At 40.5% G+C, this 19,953-nt stretch overlaps 1 protein-coding gene across 4 annotated transcripts in view; it reads left to right on the top strand.

Annotated features, from left to right (window-relative positions):
- Tpk1 (thiamine pyrophosphokinase) overlaps nucleotides 1-18,649 on the top strand; it is a 328,217-nt gene extending 309,568 nt beyond the window's left edge. For 2 of the 4 annotated variants that reach the window (XM_006506219.4, XM_006506218.4), the window contains exon 8: nucleotides 11,325-18,649. In XM_006506219.4, coding sequence (XP_006506282.1) covers nucleotides 11,325-11,443 — 119 coding nt within the window. In that variant the 3' untranslated portion in view covers nucleotides 11,444-18,649. The remainder of the gene's footprint in view (nucleotides 1-11,324) is intronic. The other 2 variants (NM_001311111.1, NM_013861.4) reach the window with 1 other exon arrangement.
- Nucleotides 18,650-19,953: the final 1,304 nt, after the last annotated feature.

Below are 19,953 nucleotides of genomic sequence, written 5' to 3'. Positions count from 1 at the left end.
TTATTTTGTTGTCATTAGTGAGAAATTCTTGAAAGCCTTAATTTTTATTCATTTAGTTGCGATGATTTTATTTTACACCTTTTCTGATAAAAAAAAAATCCACGTCCCTAGAATTACAAATGAGGATTTTAAGTCATTTTGTGCCTTGAAGTGTTTTTCCCATGGTGAAAAGAGAAGGCAGATTACTGCATTTCACCTTTAATTCTTTTTGGGATTTTATTTTTATCTTATGTGCATTGGTAGTTTGTCTGCAGGGCCATCAAATTGCCTGGAACTTGAGTTACACACAATTGTGAGCTGCCATATGGGTGCTGGGAAGTGAACCTGGGTCCTATGAAATAACAGCCAGTTCTCGTAACTGCTGAGCCATGTCCACCCCCTTTAATTCTTATGTAATGCACACATTACAGGTACAGCAAGATCTCCAACCCTCTCCTCTTAAGACCACATAACATTAAGGACACAGCTGTACCACTCCCGGGTGTGTACCCAGAAGATGCCCCATGTAATAAGAGCACATAGTCCACTATGTTCATAGCAGCCTTATTTACAGTAGCCAGGAGGTGGAAAGAACCCAGATGTTCCTCAACAGAGGAATGGATACAGAAAATGAAGTACATTTACACAATGGAGTACTATGCAGCTATTAAAAACAACGAATTTATGAAATTCTTAGGCAAATGGATGGAACTAGAAAATGTCATCCTGAGTAAAGTAACCCAGTCACAAAGGAACACACATGATATGCACTCACTGATAAGTGGATATTAGCCCAGAAACTCAGAATACCCAAGATACAATTCACAAACCACATGAAACTCAAGAAGAAGGAAGATCAAAGTGTGGCTACTTTGATCCTTCTTAGAAGGGGGAACAAAATATTCATGGAAGGAGTTACAGAGACAACATGTGGAGCAGAGACTGAAGGAATGACCATCCAGAGACTGCCCCACCTGGAGATCCATCCCATATACAAACACCAAACCCAGACACTATTGTGGATGCCAACAAGATTTTACTGACAGGAGCCTGATAGAGCTGTCTCCTGAGAGGATCTGCCAGTGACTGACAAATACAGAAGTGAATGCTCACTGCCATCCATTGGACTGAGCACAGGGTCCCCAATGAAGGAGCTAGAGAAAGTACCCAAGGAGCTGAAGGTGTTTGCATCCCCATAGGAGTAACAACAATATGAACTAACCAGTACCCCCAGAGCTCCCAGGGACTAAACCACCAACCAAAGAATACCCATGGTGGAACTCATGGCTCCAGCTACATATGTACCAGAGGATGGCCTTGTCAGTCATCAATGGAAGGAGAGGCCCTTGGTCCTGTGAATGTTCGATGCCCAAGTATAGAGGAAAGGTCAGGACCAGGAAGCAGGAGTTTGTAGGTTGGTGAGCAGGGGAAGGGGGAAGGGGACAAGGGGTTTCCAGAGGGGAAACCAGGAAAGGGGATATTTGAAATGTAAATAAAGAAAATATCTAATAAAAAATAAATAAAACCAGAAAAAAGAACACATAACTTTATTTCTGCATTTACTTTTTGTCACTTCTCAAGCCAGAGTAGAACACTGACTTTCACAACTTCCATATTTTCATGTTCCCCACAGAAAAAACTTAATCCAGATGCTGTCACTACATAACATAAGCCTATTTGCCTGCAAGGAATCAGTGATAGCAGGTGCTCTAGGCTCCTGAGATCTAGCCTTCTAGTTAGGCAGCCAGGCCATCACCACCATGAGGCATAATAGGCTGCTGGAGGGCCAGGTAAGTAGATTAGTTCAAGCAAAATCTTTGTCAGATAAGTTTGCTTTGTGTTAGCTTTTCACAAGATTGTCTCACATTTTCCTCTCCCTTCTCTCTTTGCTCTGACCTGAGGAGATAGTTAACATCCTGCACTAATAGTCCTTTGGAACTCTCTCTTCACCCAAATACTGATGCTGGTGGTTTCTTGTTTGCCTGTGTGGAGTTAGTTGGCTTTATTATTAAATTCTAAAGAACAGGACTTCTGCCTCCTTCACTTAGTGGGGTTAGACATCAGCTGTAGACTTGCCTTTGTGCATTCATTCTGTGCTCCCACACATCGTCCCATCTTTCTTCACTTTTCTGTGCCATTTGGATTTTTTGATATACTCATAATAATCTCAGTTGACATTTGAAAGATGGAAACAAATGTGACTTCAAGGCCTCCTTGTGTGGATGAAATGATGCTATATTACAGACGTTCTGTGCTTTTCCAGAGAAATCAGAGCTATGTGCAGGCATTAACTCATTCGTCTTCACCTTACAGTGTGAGAAATTACAGTGGCAGACATTATAGGCATCTTCTAAGTGGATGCTGAGGTCGCCTGAGGATTTTCCCCACAAAACTCATGGGATATGAGGCTAGTAGAAGGGAAGGTTGGGCTCTCCGTTCTCCAGGGTGGTACCAAGGCCCAGCCTCCCTGCACTGTTCTCCAGGCAGGCACCCTGGGCTGAGAGCCTGGACCTGGACATCACCTCTGCTATATGCTGTCATACTTCTCATATTGGTGTGGAGAGTTTCCAGCTTACCAGTGACCACAGGAAGCTGTGCTGATTCCCAGATGCTGAGCGCAGGACAGCAGTCCTTTTGTTGTCGATCAGTGCTCTCTGTGCACACAATGAAGATTTCCAGGCAGTTTTTGTCAGCTTAACCCAAATAATTAATGCAAAGTGGTCACATTTTATGGACATGGACTATCCTTTTTGTCCTATAAACCCAATAGTCTTTTCTTTATTTCTAAAAAGGAGCTCTAATTATCTCCTTAACTTCTGGAGAGCCTGCCCTGAATAGAATACACTATTGATGTAACATATTGGGGAATATGTTTTAACAAAGAATTATGTTTTTTGCTTATTTTAGGCAGATCTAAGCATTGGAAGGTATTGATCTTGGAAGAGAGATTCAAACTGATATAATTAGTCGTGATTCCAACAAATAGCAGAACTTCTCTGGTGTAATTGTGTTTTGGGATAGCAGGCTGAGTAGAAGTAAGAATTAAAATTAATTAATTAGTGATTGAGCATCTGAAGCCCCAGGCACCCGCCAGGCCTCTTGCAGGGTTGCATGGATGTGTGACGGCTAAGTGCACAGATGAGTGGAGGAGGCTTGCAGCCACTGAGAGGTGAAGGGGAGTGCCTTCCTTGCTTTCATGCATGAAGATTCCTTGTTAGGCTGAAAGGGGCTGAGTGCTGGCCTCAGGAAACCTCCAGTGGTCAGAGTTTGGGGAGATAAGGTTCAGAGGGAACGCCCACTGTGACGATTATCAGAGGCCAGCATAAGGGTAAGTTTCACTTACCATTGTCACAGCGTAGGGGGTTCTTCTGGAAAATGCAGGTTAATATCAAGACCCTTTTACATCAGAGTGTAAGCAAAGGTTGCGCTTGGACAGCTTCAGTGTGCCGACAGCAGGTTCATCCATTGCTTCATCCCAGGCTGTGTGCTTACTCTGCTGGAGCTCCTCTCAGAGGCTGACTCTGGTACTCAACCTCTGTCTGAATCAGACAAATTTTCTTCAATTCAGAATGGCCTTAGTGCAAAGCAGTCAGAAGCTGTGTGGTTGACTTGACTTAGCGTATGCAGACACAGGCGAAAAGAGGGCAGTGCTTCCATGCTAGCCCATGGCCTTGCTACCTCCAGTCTCCTGAGGACCAGTACATCTTCCCACATTCGCACTGCCCCCAAAGTATACATCGATAGGACAGAGGTACTCAGACCGTATGAATACATGTGTCCAATTGCTTTTTTTCAAGTGTTTTAAATATTAGACCTACTTTAAAAAAATGATGTGTTTTCTTTAATTGACATGACTGTTTGCTTTGCTGAACCAGAGAAGTCTCTCCACTAGTTAGGGGGTTCATGACATGATTTTGAAGTGTCCTGGCAGCTAATTTCTTCACCAACCACAATTAGTACTTATCTGTTTCATTATTCATTTTTTGATTCAGGTCAAGCATTTTGAAGCAAAAAGTAATACATTGTACTTCATCCCTCCTTAGCACCAGCTCAGGAGGCACGGAGCCACTGTTTGTCCTTTTCTTACTGATGCTGCTTGATCATTGATCATCTGCCTAAGATCTGAAGGTCCCGGGATCTGGCTGTTCCCTTTGTTCTTCTGAAATTGACAACAACACAGGAGTGGCACTTTGATACTGTGATCATCCGCTTGCCAACATCATTTCAGCTGGTGACTTAACACTAATGGTTTCGCCTGACCCAGTTATTACACTGCTTGCTGCAAAATAGTGACTTTCTATCACTCTTCCTTAGAGTTAACATTCTACTGTAAAGAGAATTTCTTCTCTCCTCCTGTTTTTGGAGCTTCTTTATTAAATGTATTGTTATGCATTTCCCTAAACATTCTTTTCTACCTCAAATCGCCCCAGCTACTCTGTCCTTGCGACATGTCTAAACAGGTTTTTGGATCATTTTCTTATTTTTGGAACAGGATGCTTCAGGCTCATTGGGTACTTTTTAATGCCCTGAACTAAGATTCTAAATAGTCAGCATCTAATGCCAAGTGCGTTCTACGGAGGGAACCACATCCTTTTCAACCAGACAAACCACTGTTAACTTAGTCACTGTAGGGTGGAGAATGAGTAATACAGGCTAAGGCAGGACCTGTGAAATCAGTCTGTGTGCATCCAATTTGCAGACTTCCTTGGGGGTGGGGGGGAAGAATCCAAAATTTTCCATAAAAATGGGAGATGTTGACTTACTCAAGGAACAGACAGCTCTAGAGAATGGCTGGCAAGTAGGTAAGAAATAGCCAGGTAATAGAGAGTCCTAACTGCTACGCCAAGATGTGTGGCTAGGTCAAGGGAGGGGTTTTGCTTTTCTTCATTGGATAGCTCTCCCTGTTGCAGTTAGACTCCAGCATCAGGTATTCTTTCCCATAGGGTTGGCTTGATCAGATGTGAGGGAGAGGAGAAGGAATAGACAGTGCCTTAAAAGGAGTACACGTAAAACCATCCAGTGGAAAAAAAGACAGCATTTTCAACAAATGGTACTGGCTCAACTGGTGGTTAGCATGTAGAAGAATTCGAATTGATCCATTCTTAACTCCTTGTACAAAGCTCAAGTCTAAGTAGATCAAGGAACTTCACATAAAACCAGAGACACTGAAACTTACAGAGGAAAAGGTGGGGAAGAGCCTCGAAGATATGGACACAGGGGAAAAATTCCTAAACAGAATACCAGTGGCTTGTGCTGTAAGATCAAGAATTGACAAATGGGACCTCATAAAATTGCAAAGCTTCTGTAAGGCAAAGGGCGCTGTCAATAAGACCAAAAGGCAACCACCAGATTGGGAAAAGATCTATACCAATCCTAAATCCGATGGGGTGGGAGCTAATATCCAATATATATATATATATATATATATATATATATATATATATATATATAGTATTCAAGGAGTTGGACTCCAGAAAACCAAACAACCATATTTTTAAAAATGGGGTACGGAGCTAACCAAAGAATTCTCAATTGAGGAATACTGAATGATTGAGAAGCACCTGAAAAAATGTTCGACATCCTTAATCATCAGGGAAATAAAAATCAAAACAACCCTGAGATTCCACCTCACACCAGTCAGAATGGCTAAGATCAAAAACTCAGGTGACAGCAGATGCTGGCAAGGATGTGGAGAAAGAGGAACACTCCTCCATTGCTGGTGGGACTGCAAGCTTGTACAACCACTCTAGAAATCAGTTTGGCGGTTCCTCAGAAAATTGGATATAGTTATACTGGAAGATCCAGCAATACCACTCCTGGGCATATACCCAGAAGATGCTCCAACATGTAATAAGGACACATGCTCCACTATGTTCATAGCAGCCTTATTTATAATAGCCAGAAGCTGGAAAGAACCCAGATGCCCCTCAACAGAGGAATGGATACAGAAAATGTGGTACATTTACACAATGGAGTACTACTCAGCTATTAAAAACAATGAATTTATGAAATTCTTAGACAAATGGATGGATCTGGAAGATATCATCCTGAGTGAGGTAACCCAATCACAAAAGAACACACATGATATGCACTCACTAATAAGTGGATATCAGTCCAGAAACTTAGAATACCCAAGATACAATTTGCAAAACACATGAAACTCAAGAAGAAGGAAGACCAAAGTGTGGCTACTTTGATCCTTCTTAGAAGGGAGAACAAAATACCCATGGAAGGAGTTACAGATACAAAATTCGGAGCTGAGACTGAAAGGAAGGACCATCCAGAGACTGCCCGACCTGGGGATCCATTCCATAAACAACCATCAAACCCAGACACTATTGTGGATGCCAACAAGATTTTGCTGGCAGGACCCTGCTATAGCTGTCTCTTGTGAGGCTATGCCAGTGCCTGGCAAATACAGAAGTGGATGCTCACAGTCATCTATTGGACGGAACACAGGATCCCCAATAAAGGAGCTAGAGAAAGTACCCAAGGAGCTGAAGGGGTCTACAGCCCTATAGGAGAAACAACAATGTGAACTAACCAGAACCCCCAGAGCTCATGTCTCTAGCTGCATATGTAGCAGAAGAGATGGGAGGAGAGGCCCTTGGTCATTTGAAGATTCTGTGCCCTAGTACAGTGGAATGCCAGGGCCAGGAAGCAGGAGTGGGTGGGTTGGGGAGCAGGGCGAGGGGGGAGGGCCTAGACTAAGAGACACAATTCTCATGGAATGACATATGATTGAATCTGTCCTGTCTTGTCACTTTTACAAAAACATGAGACCATTAGGAGACACCTAATCTCTTTAATCTGTAGTACCTGCTGCATCCAAACTCTGATAAATGGCATTATCCCTCCATGCCCATGCTGGCTGGTCTCAGGGCTCTTCTGAGTACTATATAATAAAGGTCCTCAATTCCCTTCTATAAAATCACACAGCATTTGCACACAATCGATACATACCCTTTATATTCCTTAAGTAAACTAGGATCTTGTATAATATAAATACAATATAAGTTGTTTCTGTAACTATACTTTTCAAGAAATAATTCTAAGAATAAATAGTCTGTATATGTCTAGGACAAAGATGTGTTCTCCCAAAATGTTCAACCCATGGTTGTTTGAATCTACACATGTAGATCTCACATGTTCACATACATACAGTTGTATGTAGAAAACAAAGGCATACACATACATGACCTAGGTGGTATTCACAGAAGCCACCTTTAACAAGATAAGAGTTTACTTCATTCAACCCAGCCATCTATATTCTAATAACTTGTATTTTATACTGTTCAAATCATTATACCCATCTCTTGTCATTAAAACGGGCAACCCTAATCTGTTCTTTAAGGAGAATAGCCAGAGAAAATAAAATGAGGTGGCAATTTCCTGAGTACATATTTTATATTAGATATCTGATCCTGCATTCTATAAACCACACCTGTGGAGCCAGGACTGCTAATTCACATGCTGCACTTAAGGAAACTGAGCCCACAGTAAATAACTCAGCTCAGTGAGTTAGTGAATGGGAGAGCTGGCCTTTGAACTTGAGTCTCCTTCTGTCCCCCCAATGAAAGGATCCACACTGTTTTGACATAGAGAAATGTTTTCTCTGCAAGCTCCTGGTTCTCATCCTTACACCTGGAAGAACTTGGACAGAAGGTGAAAACCAAAATGTTCATGAGAATGTTTCTTGTGTTTCTGAAGTCTAATTCTCTACAATATGCAACCCAAAAGTTAAACTTAGCCTCAGCCAACACCCAATTGTATCACCTGTAAAATTTCACTAGAATGGGAGCTCAACTAGTCTATGTGGTCAGGCCAGCCCAACAACCGGTCATCAGTACAGGTGAGGAAGATGGGTGAAAAAGAATAGAGGAGATGTAGTGTTTACGTTTGCACAGAAGCCAAGCCCAGGTGCTATGGTTGCTTGTAATCCCATTGTGTGCTTTATTCTTGTCCTTTGTTAGAATCAGGACCTCATCTGAATGACTGGTTGATTACTGCAGCTCTGTATGGCTCCATGTACTCAGCTGCCCTGAGAGAAGACTATCTGAACTTGATTCTAAATGGTCTAAAATCTCAGCCTCGTTCTAGACAAGTTCTCTAGAGTGAAAATAAGAAAGTAGGTTTTCTCCAGCACACATGAAGCTCACTGTTTCTGCCAGTTTCTTTTTTAGGATAAACACCCCTAATCTAAGGATCCAAAATACTCCCTCCATAATATAAAACTTGTTTTCTGCACACAGGACACCAGCAGTGGACAGTTCTACATCTGCCCTTGTGTGACAGGCAAGAGTTAAAATGTAATCACTACACTACATAAGATATGAAGTTAACATTAGCTTGTGTGTACAAGGTGTTAAAAATGACTTGAGATCTAGCCTCAAGGTAACATTATTTATTCACATACTCTAAAATCTGAAACATTTATAATGGTATGTGTCACAGATCAGGGAGGTGCTCCACCTCTTCTGTATTCCAAGATTGAATCCTCAGATATTTGGGAGTGAAGCTACTCCAGTTATAACCCAGAGTTATCTCAATTTTTTTTCTGTAAAGATTTTATTGTGGTATTCAAAATAATGATTTTCTTTGAATTATATAGTAAAATTTTGGGGTTTTTAAAAGGGTTTTATTAGTATATATTGATAATATATAGTGATGAGTTTCACTATAACATGGCTACATGGGTATAATTTATTTTAATCATATTCTCCCATACTTTTTCTTAATCCCTTCTAGCCCCTCCATTACCCTCCTCCTCCCAGTTAGTCCCCTTTCTCCTTCCCTGTCATCTGTGCCTGTGAGAGAGAGAGAGAGAGACAGTGTGTGAGATTGAGTTTAATTAGATTGCTGGCATAAACATGCTGAGAGGCAGTGGGCAGAAGGCAGGGCCCAGAAGACACAATCCCACATCCTCTTCCTCCAGCTCTTACCTTCTAACCACCCCCTCTTCCAGGAAGTTCCCTGAGCGCAGGGGCAGGAAAGGAGGAGGGTGGAGGATGACACAGATGTCCCATTATGGGCTGAGCATTCGAACATCCCTTCATTCTCAGCACTTTGACGGATTACGAGCTCTGCAGTAACCACCACCCATTTCAGAAGGAAGCTTCTGTGACCAAAGAAATCAGAAACACCAGCCTATGGCTCAGACTAAGTATGAGAAGGAGTTCACGTGCACAGGGTGCCCATTTAGCAGCTCCCACTCAGGCCTGGGACATTGTCAGCTTAAATGGACTGTCCTTTTTCAGTTTATTCATGTTAGTTCCTACTTTCAGTTCAATTTCTGTAAACTGGGACATTATCTCACACACTCAGTGCAGGAAAAACCAATATTATAGACTAAAACCTACCTTACAGTTGTCTTGCTCACTAAACTGTTTTTTTGAAAAGGCCTCATTTCTATGTGTTCTAATACAGCCAGTTCAATTTTTCCATTTGAAAACTAATTAGGATATATCATATGTTACAAAAACAAATATACATGATATGGTTTCCTACCTCTGAAAGCCTGGAATTCTTAGCACTCTGAAAATCAGAAAGGAATTCATGCACAGCTATCAACCACAGCAACAATTTTATGCTATTATCCTTTGAGCTCAGTTAAAACTAGGATTTTCATCTAATTGGTTTTTAGACTTAAAACATATGCTGTCACTGAGCTGTATCCCAGCACTCAGGAGGCAGAGGCAGGCAGATATTTGAGGCCAAGGCCAGCCTGGTCTACAGAGTGAGTTCCAGAACTGTCTGGACAAAAATAAAAACAAACAAACAAAAAAACCCACATTTTGTTAATTTCAGGTGACTGTGTGTGTACTTAATTCTTCACTATAGAGATTCTAAAGCACTCTTTTTTGCCTTTGTGATTAATTAAATATCAAAAGTTTATATAGCCCCAAAACAAAGTTTGTAAAAATTTGTACCCCTAGTCCTGGGATGAGTCTAACAAAGTAGTTTGGGGGAAAGCAGTCTTATTGGTAAGCAAGATTATCATTATTATTATTATCATTATTATTATCATTTGGAGTTAGCAAGTGCACCGCTGTAACCCCACCATGACTCCCACTCAAACCCCATTAACCACACCTTGTAACCCTGTCTGAATCTGCAAATACTGATGTGTACATGCCCCCATCATTCATGAACTATATCTCAGAAAGCTTTAGTTGAGGAGACAGGAGCTTCTCCCAGTGTACTGCATGTTCCAGTAGTATTCATAGGAAGGTCACTCTGCATTCCTGGACAGTCCTACCTGGTGGCTTCTCCTTTGCATTAGGAAAGATGTTGACAGCTACAAAAAGGAAATAACAAATTTTAATAAAGAAAAACCAGCTGCACTAGTAATGTTGACAATACATTGACTTTACATGTCCAAGATGTCCTCTGGAAGATAGCAGGCCCCCTCTAGTGGAGAGTGAGCCTTCTAAGGGAACTATTCCCATCAAGCACTGAACTTCAGAGTTAGATTTTTAAAGAAAGGGCAGTTTCTGCTTTATGTCTCTTTATATGTCTCTTCACATTTTAACCATGAAAATCCTGTTAATCAAAGGACATTTGCAAGAGAGCGCTTTGAAGTCACATTGATGAAATGAAGTGCTGTGAGTAAGAACCTTGTGCCCAGGTGCTAACTTGTTAGGAAATAAAATGCACATTTGAATGTGTATGCCTGTGAGGATGATAAATATACAAACTCTAACTGCATGACTCAAACTTACTCTTTGACTCCCATAGTGAAGAGCTTGAAGGGCACTCTTATCCCTTGCCTTCATATTGAGCCGAGTACGGAACTTGTACAATACTGCACAGCTGAAAGTCGCTTTGACCTTTGTCTTCCCATTAGCTTTCCAGAACATAAGCCATGCTCACCATGGCATTCCTTTATGAGACGAAGATAACCACCCAAACCCCCTGCTTCTTTGGGTATCTAGTTTTCTGTCCCCTATGACGTGTACTGTGCCTTATAGAGTTTAATGGTTTTATAAAAAAATTTTTCAGTACCACCAAAAAATAAATAAAACTTTCCCAGGCAAGCAAGAAAGTAAATGGCACATGACAGATATGTGTTTTGAGTTTAGAATTAGTAAAGAAAAAGAGGGGGATGCTAATGAAATTTATTATCAATAGTAATGTAGAGCCCCAAACGGTAAGTGATAGTGTCAAGTTGTGAGACGGCTAGGCAGGGAACACTGTAGAAGTTCTTGCTTTGAGAACCCGACACCATGGGTTTCCCCCATTCTGCTTCTGTATAACTTCTATCAAAGTATGTGATCAAGCTATTGACAAACTTGGTATACACTGTGAAAGTTTCTTTTCACTAATCTGTTTCCTTTCTCCCACAGCAAATGATGTTCTTGGCTTTGGAACACTGGTCAGTACTTCTAACACCTACGATGGGTCCGGCCTTGTCACTGTGGAAACTGACCACCCACTCCTCTGGACCATGGCCATCAAGAGCTAACCTACAGTGCGGCATCCATCTTGTGCCTGTGCCTTCCCTTACCTGCCCACTGGTTCGTTGCTCAGCATGAACAGCCACATAGGTGTGCAGAAATGTAAACTTCTCCATGGGGAACCATGAGCTTTCAAGGTGTTGGGGTTAAGGTATAGCTGAGTGGCAGAGCACTTGTTGCGCATGTACAAGGCCTTGGGTTCAACCCTCCACACCACAAAATAAAGATGGTGGTGTTTAAAGATTCCAGGTAATGCTATAAATGATATCTCAATGTTATATTGAGGGAAAAATTATGGTCTATCAAAGCAAATAAGCTGTATTGTATGGCTAATATAGCTAATGAGGATCATTACATTATGTAATTCAGTTTTGATCATTTTAATTTAGTTAATCAGTCCATTTACCTTAAAATTCTTTTTTTAAATTTTGAAGCACCAGAAGCTTTTTTATTGTGTTGCCTTGGAATCTGGCACTTCCTTAAGTGCCTGACAACAAGGGCTGCCTCCTCTGAGTAGCTCCTAACATCAGACTCCGGTCTGTAATGTACAATAGCTCCTCGAGTGCTGTGATAGAATGGCACCAGTTCACTTTGACATCATCTTTTCAAAGATAAGAATCATTGACTTAATTGTTAGGTTTAAAAGCAAGCAGCTAATGGGCTTCGGGTAAATGAGAAATGGCAATTCAGGATTCATTCAAACATTAACCCCTGAAAACGTGAAAGCACGCTCTCTGAGCTCTAGGAATGTGGGTGCCCTTATGAAAATTGTGACACACTCAAAGGCTTTGGCCTGAGGAATCGATCATGAGCCTGGAAATTCAGTCACTTTTAACCTATTTCCCACTAGGAGCAGGAAAGATGGCTCAGCGGTTAGGGACACTAGATACTCTTCCAGAGGTCTTGAATTCAGTTCCCACCAACTACGTGGTAGCTTGCATCCATCTATAATGGAATCCGATACCCTCTTATGGAATGCAGGTGTACATGCAGAGAGAATACTCATAAACATAAAAATAAATAAATTTGGAGGGAAAACACACTTCACGCTAAAAAGCAAAATATTACTCCATGGACCATATCTACTGACATTACCAGAAAATTAGTGTGACTATGGAGATAAATGAATACCACTTGCTGAGGAGTCAACAACTGAAGCCTGTTTCTGCATTCCAGTCCACCATGACTCGCTCTCTCTGCTGTATGGTGGGAGGAAGTACTCACTGAGTGTGTGAAAGAACCACAGGTATAAACTCTAAATGCTAACGTGTTGCAGGTGTAGAGTAAATAACACAGTCCCTGACTTAGCCTAAGCTTGCTGGTGCATTAAAACTTATTCATGTTTCTTTCATGAGCTCCCCCCTCATCTTCCTACCCATTTCCCCTCATCTTCTTGTCCCATTTCTTAAACCGTATCTTGCCAAACAAACCATGATTTAAGGCAACCTGCCTACCTTGTTGCATTTATCCAATGACTATATTACTGTCTTCTTGGTGCTACAACAGAATGAAGCTTAAAACAAATAGAGGAAGAAAAGGGATCAGTTGAATCAATACCAAGTTCTTAACAGAAATAGTTAGAGTCATTATTATTTTATGCAAATATATGATTCTGAAATCTGAATGTCAAATAAAAAGTTATCAATGTGCATGTCTGTAGTTGGTTTGTCAGAAATGTTTAATGTTATCGCTTGTAATTCAACATGACTAATCTTTCATAATCATTGTTTCTGTTCAAAAGGTGAATTACTATGTGTATTTTATAATTAAAATCTCAGATCTGACTTCAGATAGCAATGCTGTGGTATTAAGTTCTTCCTCGATCCTTTTCCCATGGATATAGAAACCAGATCATCTCTAGACAGCCTGGACCAATGATTTATATTTCATCATTTAAGACTCCTCTTGCTCCAGCTATAAAAAGAAGAATTACATGGCTTACCTTACCATTCTTCACTTAGAAAAGAGAAAAATAAAGATAATTTTCATCCTGGGTGTCTAATTGCTGGAGAAAAGGAGCCAGTAGAGAGCTACTGTCTTCTGGGGTAGAGAAGATAAAGAGAAGTTGTAGAGGAAGACATCTGAGAAGCAGGAAGAGATGGGGCCACACACTTGAAGAGCCACATTGATGACAGGCCCATGACTAGGATCGTCTGCATCTTCATAGTTCAAATGCAGACCTCAGAGGCCCCATGTATCTCTTCCATTCCCAACAGACAGAAGCTAGTCTGCCAGGAGAGAGCTGCAGCCAAGATCCTTCGCTAACTCAGAACCTCCAGCAGGAAAGCCTGTGCAGAGCGTCTAGTTGCTGCCTCAAACAATACATGCACAACTGAAATTAGGAGGGGAAAGGAGATAAGGCCAAAGTCGGGGTGCACAGCATCCTTCTTTCCCACCACACTATACTACTGCAAAGTAGAGGCTCCGCCATGTCTCCAGCTTTCACTTTGCAGACTGCTAATATGTTCATAACTAGAAGCATATTCATTACATGCAAAAGACATATGTCCATCATTCAAAATATTTACTGTCTTACAGCTAAAGAATACATGTCTTGTTTAACCTGAAAGCATCAGTGTGTGTGTTTCTGTGCATACATCTGTGTTTTAATGAAGCTTGGTAAACATGGAAACACTGGAATATGTGTGATGTAGATACTTATCCCAGACTCTCACTTGTGAATCCTGCCAGAAACATTGGATGTCCACCTCAGAGTCTATCTCAGAGCAATGACCACCATTCCCAGTTCCTGCTGACAACTGAAGAACTGCTTGTTGGTGTTACAACGACATCTTCCTGTTCCTTGAAACTATGTAAGGGCAGTCTCCCATTGTGTGCTATCTGACTCTATCATCTAAATAAATGTTCACCTTTTGCTTAATAGCAGCCACATGAGTCTGCACATGATGAAGGCTCAAATGGATGGGTGAAAGTCAACCCTTCAAGGAAGAGATGAGCATAATTAACCCCTGAAAACGTGAAAACATTTCACGTCCTACAGTGTGTGTTTCTCATTTTCCATGTTTTCAGGGGTTATTCTTAGTCTCTGTTCAAGTCAAATCCTGACCTGCAGCCTGTGGCTATAATGGGAAAATACACGTCAGGCCTGCTAGGAAAGGAACTCATGCCTTTTGGACCTTGACTTAGATCAGTTCCTTCCTTCCTTGATCAGTTGGTAGCTTCTGTCATCTATTGACTGGTGCCTAAAATGACACTGGGCTACTCAAAGCACCAGCTTGATCTAAGTGGACATCAGTCACACTTTCAAAAACTGGAGTTGCACATGACTGTGAGTTGCATCATAGGAGAGTAGGTTGGAATCAGGTGCAGGTCTGCCAGGAATACCATTTGCTCCTTCATTTCTGGGGAAAGGACTGAGAAATTTTCACTCAGGTTGAAAACTAGGAGGTTAACTCAGAAGGAGGTGGGGACATTGCCTGGTGTTTGTGAAGCTATGGTGCTAGTTTTGACTCATGCTTCTCTGTGTATGGCCTGCACCTCTCATCTACCCCTGTGTGGAACAAGCTTTTCTTACTACTCCTGCTCACATGTGGGGCTCCCTGAGCACTGCCTGAACTGTTGAAATAAAGCAACCATAGATTCGATATGACTGAGGCCTATGGTATGTGCCAAGTCAGTGAAGAGGAAATGACTCTTCCCTCCCCTAAGGTTGTATGATTATTATGGTTTCAATTGTGACTTTCAAACTGTTGACCATGACCCACAAAGAATATATTAGCCTTATAACAATCTGTAGAGAGACACACATACACACTGAACCCTGCAGTATGTTTTAATTTTAACTTATATTAAAAGGCATTTATAAATGCATTTGAAAAGCATGCCTTGGAAATGAACAAAATACATAAAAATATAGGAGTCCTACTCTAAAAATAAACTAATTTCTTTAATTTCTGATAATGATGTCATTTTAAAAATGTATTTCTTTGTACAGAAGAAAATTTAAGCTGCAAGGTCAATTCCTTCCTAAGAAGACCCTCAATAAGGACTGGCCAAATTCTGCTGTGTATAGGTAGCACAAGTTTGCCCTTCCCTGCCTGTAGCAGATTTCACTCATCAGTCATAATTTTCTTTTCTGGTGAGCCCCAGCCAAAGCCTCCAAATCCATCTCAAAACAGTTATCCAAGCAGATGTGATTGACGACGCTCCACTGGCTCAGAGCTAATGTGTTATTTTCCCACTGTATACAAAACCACTCTGCTGACAGCTCAGGAAAGAGGCCATGCAAGCATCACACACACTCACAGCTAATGGGTAAATAAACACATCCAAGGACTTGTTCCCTGTGTGCTAAAAGCAAAGACTTTGTGTGCAGCAAAAATAAAACCTAGGTCCACCCCAAAAATAATTTGGAAAACACTGAACTAGCCCTTGTACTCATTCCTACTTGAGAAGAGTCTTCAGAACAGACTAGCTTCTTCCTGAAAGCCAGAATCTCTAAGGTACAATACTAAGTCCAGATACTGAGAAGAGTTTGGTTAAAGAGCTAAAATATTATGACTTGGTCCTTAGCAACAATTTATTTTAGAAATGGAAAAAAAATTTAAAGATTTTGTGAATGTTTAGTAGACAGAGCTTGTGGGGAGGGAGCAAAAATGAAAAATTGTAAGTCTAAAATTCTGTGTTCCATCTGAATAACTGGTTTCATGTCAAGTTGATTAACATTATGAATCCTTCATAGACCTGTAAACCCTTGAGGACATGAGCATCCGTCTTCCTTTGTCGTCTGTTAGCTCCTGCTCCTACAGTAGGTCTGTCTGCTGCAGGAGTTCAATGGAGACATGTAATATGCTGCTGTGCTAGCAACTCTCCATCCCGAACCACACTGAGAAAGCGCATGCATTTCCCACCCTCCCTCCTGTTTCCTTTTCTTCTGTGGTCCTGAACTGTCTGTGCTAATATTTCTCTTACACATCCTAATTCTGCATTCGACAGAACTGCTAAAATCATTGTTCACTTTCCTCTCTAAAGAAGGAAATAATTCTTACAAGGCAAATTCCAGGCTGCAAACACTAATCCAAGGTAAATATTTTGATAAAGGTAAGGAAAAAAATCAGAAGGCCAACCAAGGACTATAAAGTTTTCTGAAAAAGGTGAATAAAGGACAGGAAAAGACACAAAACAGACAATGACAGAGCTTGGGGCAAGTGGTTTGGGTGAAAAGAACCAAAGACATAAGAGTGAAGACTATCTCTGCCTGGTGGGAGAAGGCAGAAAAACAAAGAAGTTAACAGAGAAATTGTTCTGAGTTGGAACCACAGAGGAGGTTTAAGACAGGATGATTGCTGTCATTAAGAAAGGGAGACTAAGACAAAAATGCATGCTGCTTTTAACAACTTAAGGATAATGTTATCTTCATTTGTATTTAAATCTACTTTTTCCCCCAAATTAGGGATATGAAATTAATTTAAGCATTCTAAGATCATGAAGTGAGATATATTGTCCCCAACTGAATTGTCCACACTAGACTTCATTATTTGTAATTTGGATTTGTTGCTCTATAATGAATAATCATTTATAAAGAACAAGCCTACGTTAATTTAAGCTGGGTGTACACTTGTAATTCCAGCACTTGAGAGTGAAGACAGGAAAATCACAAGTTTTGGGTCATCCTCAGCTAGATAGCCAGGTCAAGGAAAATTGTTTTCAAAAAACAAAACAAAACAACAAAAAACCTGTCTTGTAAAACACATATCACTCTTACTAATGTACTTTATTAATACCCTTTATTTATAATAGTAATTAACATTTGGAGAATTCATGCAGACTTCTGTGTTTGTAGCCATCCTTTCACTTGTCTTTTTTTTTTTTTTTTGCCAATTTTCTCTCCTTATCCCACCACATCTTATTTGATAGACCCAATAATTTTAGTGTCATCTTACAAAATTTAAAAACCAGTTATCTCCAACATAATGGGGCTTTCAGTACTATGTCCTTATGAGCAAACAGATGAAAATGCTTAAAAGTAAGGAACTTCTTAGAATACTGCACAAGCTTCCATTTCCCATTCTATAGAAAAGACATAATTGCCCGATGACATTCTCTACTTCAGCTACCCTATTAATTTAAGAAATCCCATTCATTCTGCCACTAGTTCCCTATTCATGAAAAAAACGTTCTTGGTCCCAACAGGCCACACACTGCTCTTTTATTTTTTACTCTTTAAAATTCAGGAAAACCTATGTGAATAATGAGGCAAAGAGAAATGGTGCAGAAAGTTGCTGGAATCACTTTTAGCCAGGGAATTTATTATGGATATTTTAAAATTGACCTTTTAGTCCAAGTTTTTATTCAATTGCAATGCAAGAAATTAAGCAACAAGGTCAATGTGAATATTTGTATGCCAGTGGCAGTGAACAGAGATTCATGAATAATAATAAAAAAAAAAGATTAAATTGGTAAGAAGCCAGTAGATTCTCTTTTCTAACAGCAAGTAGAAAAGCAGGACTTTTTTTAACAAAGAAGTAAAACTTTTTACATCACAAAAATATTGCCCTTTGGAAAAAATGTCATAAATATAGAAAAGAAATATTTATGTAAGTCACATACATAACATCTTGTCTAGACCATGTATGTATAGTAGTGATGCATACAATAAGTATGTAGATGCTATTCATACAGATGCTGCCGTTACACATTTCCATTTCAGGGGTTAATAGCTTTTGTTCCATCACTGTAGGGCTCTGCCTTCTTAAGTTGACATCATAAGTGTTGAGCTCCATGGTACTGAAATCATGTATCTCATATTCATGGGACAATGAATACGTGAATTGACTATAATGAATTAGGAATTACAGAGGTCTCAGGTTACTAGAAACATTCATCTCAAAAAATATCCCCATAGTAGCAGGCCTTTGCAGACTTGTAGGAGGTATATTTCATCTTGTAGGAAAGAAAGCCCCCACCAGCATTGCTATCTACCTATGACAGAAAGGACTTTCTCCTGGGGGGAGGGAGCGTGCGGGGGGCAGGGGGGGCTTGGCAAGTTCCCTGGACTAGCTGTATTCAGTCTGCTCCTGGACCAACTCTCTTGAAGATCTAGTCTACAACATAATCTACAAGGACTCATGTTGATTGACTTTCTGAAAAACTAAAAAATGTTTACCAATATGACTTCAAAGGAGAAAGGCACCTATGTATTCTATCTTCTAGTGTCTGTGCTGCTTTGAATAAAATCATTACAAGTAATTTTATCCTTATTTCTTTCACAGTTATTTTCTTATGGTCAAATTAAAATATTACTGATGTTTCATGTTCTGGTCCTGTCTCTTATGTGAAGATGGAATTGATTTGATATTTGATTTATGGTAGAATATAGAAAGAATAATATAGCTAAAAATGAACTTCCCTCATTAAACACAAATTCCAAAGACTAATCCTGTAACAATGAGTTAATTTTAAATAAAGAAGAAGATGAACATTTCAGATTGGCATATAGCTCTTAAACATAAGGTTGAGTGCTTGCTGTAAAACAGACACTGGAGTAAACAAAATTTTTAGGGCTTGCCTGACTCTCAGTGGTAAACAGGTCAGAAAGAGCTACCCCTGTTCTGGTTACTCCTCCAACTCCTTCCCTGATGTTTCTCATATTCAATTAATAGCCTAGCTTCACCATGAAAATCATAGCCGTCAGAATGAACTTTATAGAGACCTTATGTTCCCCTCCCACAACCAACACTTGGCTCCTCCTCCTACCCACACTATTTTCCTACCTCTGACCAGAGATAAACTATCCACATTCTTATCCACATTCTTATCAAGGCTGATCCCTGCACCATGCTCCTTAGCTCCCCTAGAAAGGTCCTTCTGCAATCTGCCTGCCCTATGCCTTTCATCCAAATCATTAGCAAACAATTACTTTTTAAAGTGCATTTGCACACTCCCAGCTACCACCTAACTTTGCTGTTCCTTCGTCCAGTCACTAAGCTCCTTTAAGAACCTGGTTTAGTCTATTATGTTCTTTTGCTGTGTGATGACACCATGACCCAGGCAACGTGTAAAAAAAAAAAAAAAAAAAAAAAAAGTATTTACTGGAGGGCTTGCTCACAGTTTCTGGGGGTTAGTTCATGGTCACCATGACAGGAAGAAGATGGACATGGTGCTGGAGCAGGAGCTGAGTGCTCACTTTCTGATCTGCAAGCATCCTTCCCTTGTTCTTGCCCAAACTGCTCAGTCATGATTGTGTTTCTCTCTGTATTCAAAGTGGGCTTAGGCTCTCCTCACTTCTCTCAGGCTCCCTCGCATTCCCATGCCCAACCCCAGCATGGTCTCCCATCACTTCACAGTTGTCTCACTTCTATCTTGTTTTCTTCCCCAACTTTAGCCACATCCAATCAATCTTCGACTTGAAAACCTGCAATGACTTTGAGGGGAAATACAGGTGTTTACAGTCAACTAAAATGCCCCTGGCCTTCCCTGACCTCGTTTTTTATATTCTCCCCTGCACACTGTGTTCAATTCCTCAGCCTCTTTGACAGTCTTTATCCATTGCCACTCT

The sequence above is a fragment of the Mus musculus genome, chromosome 6 (assembly GCF_000001635.26).
Source record: "Mus musculus strain C57BL/6J chromosome 6, GRCm38.p6 C57BL/6J".
Taxonomy (NCBI): Eukaryota; Metazoa; Chordata; class Mammalia; order Rodentia; family Muridae; genus Mus; species Mus musculus.
The sequence above is the reverse complement of the archived record's forward strand: the minus strand, read 5'-3'. Positions and strand labels throughout refer to the sequence as shown.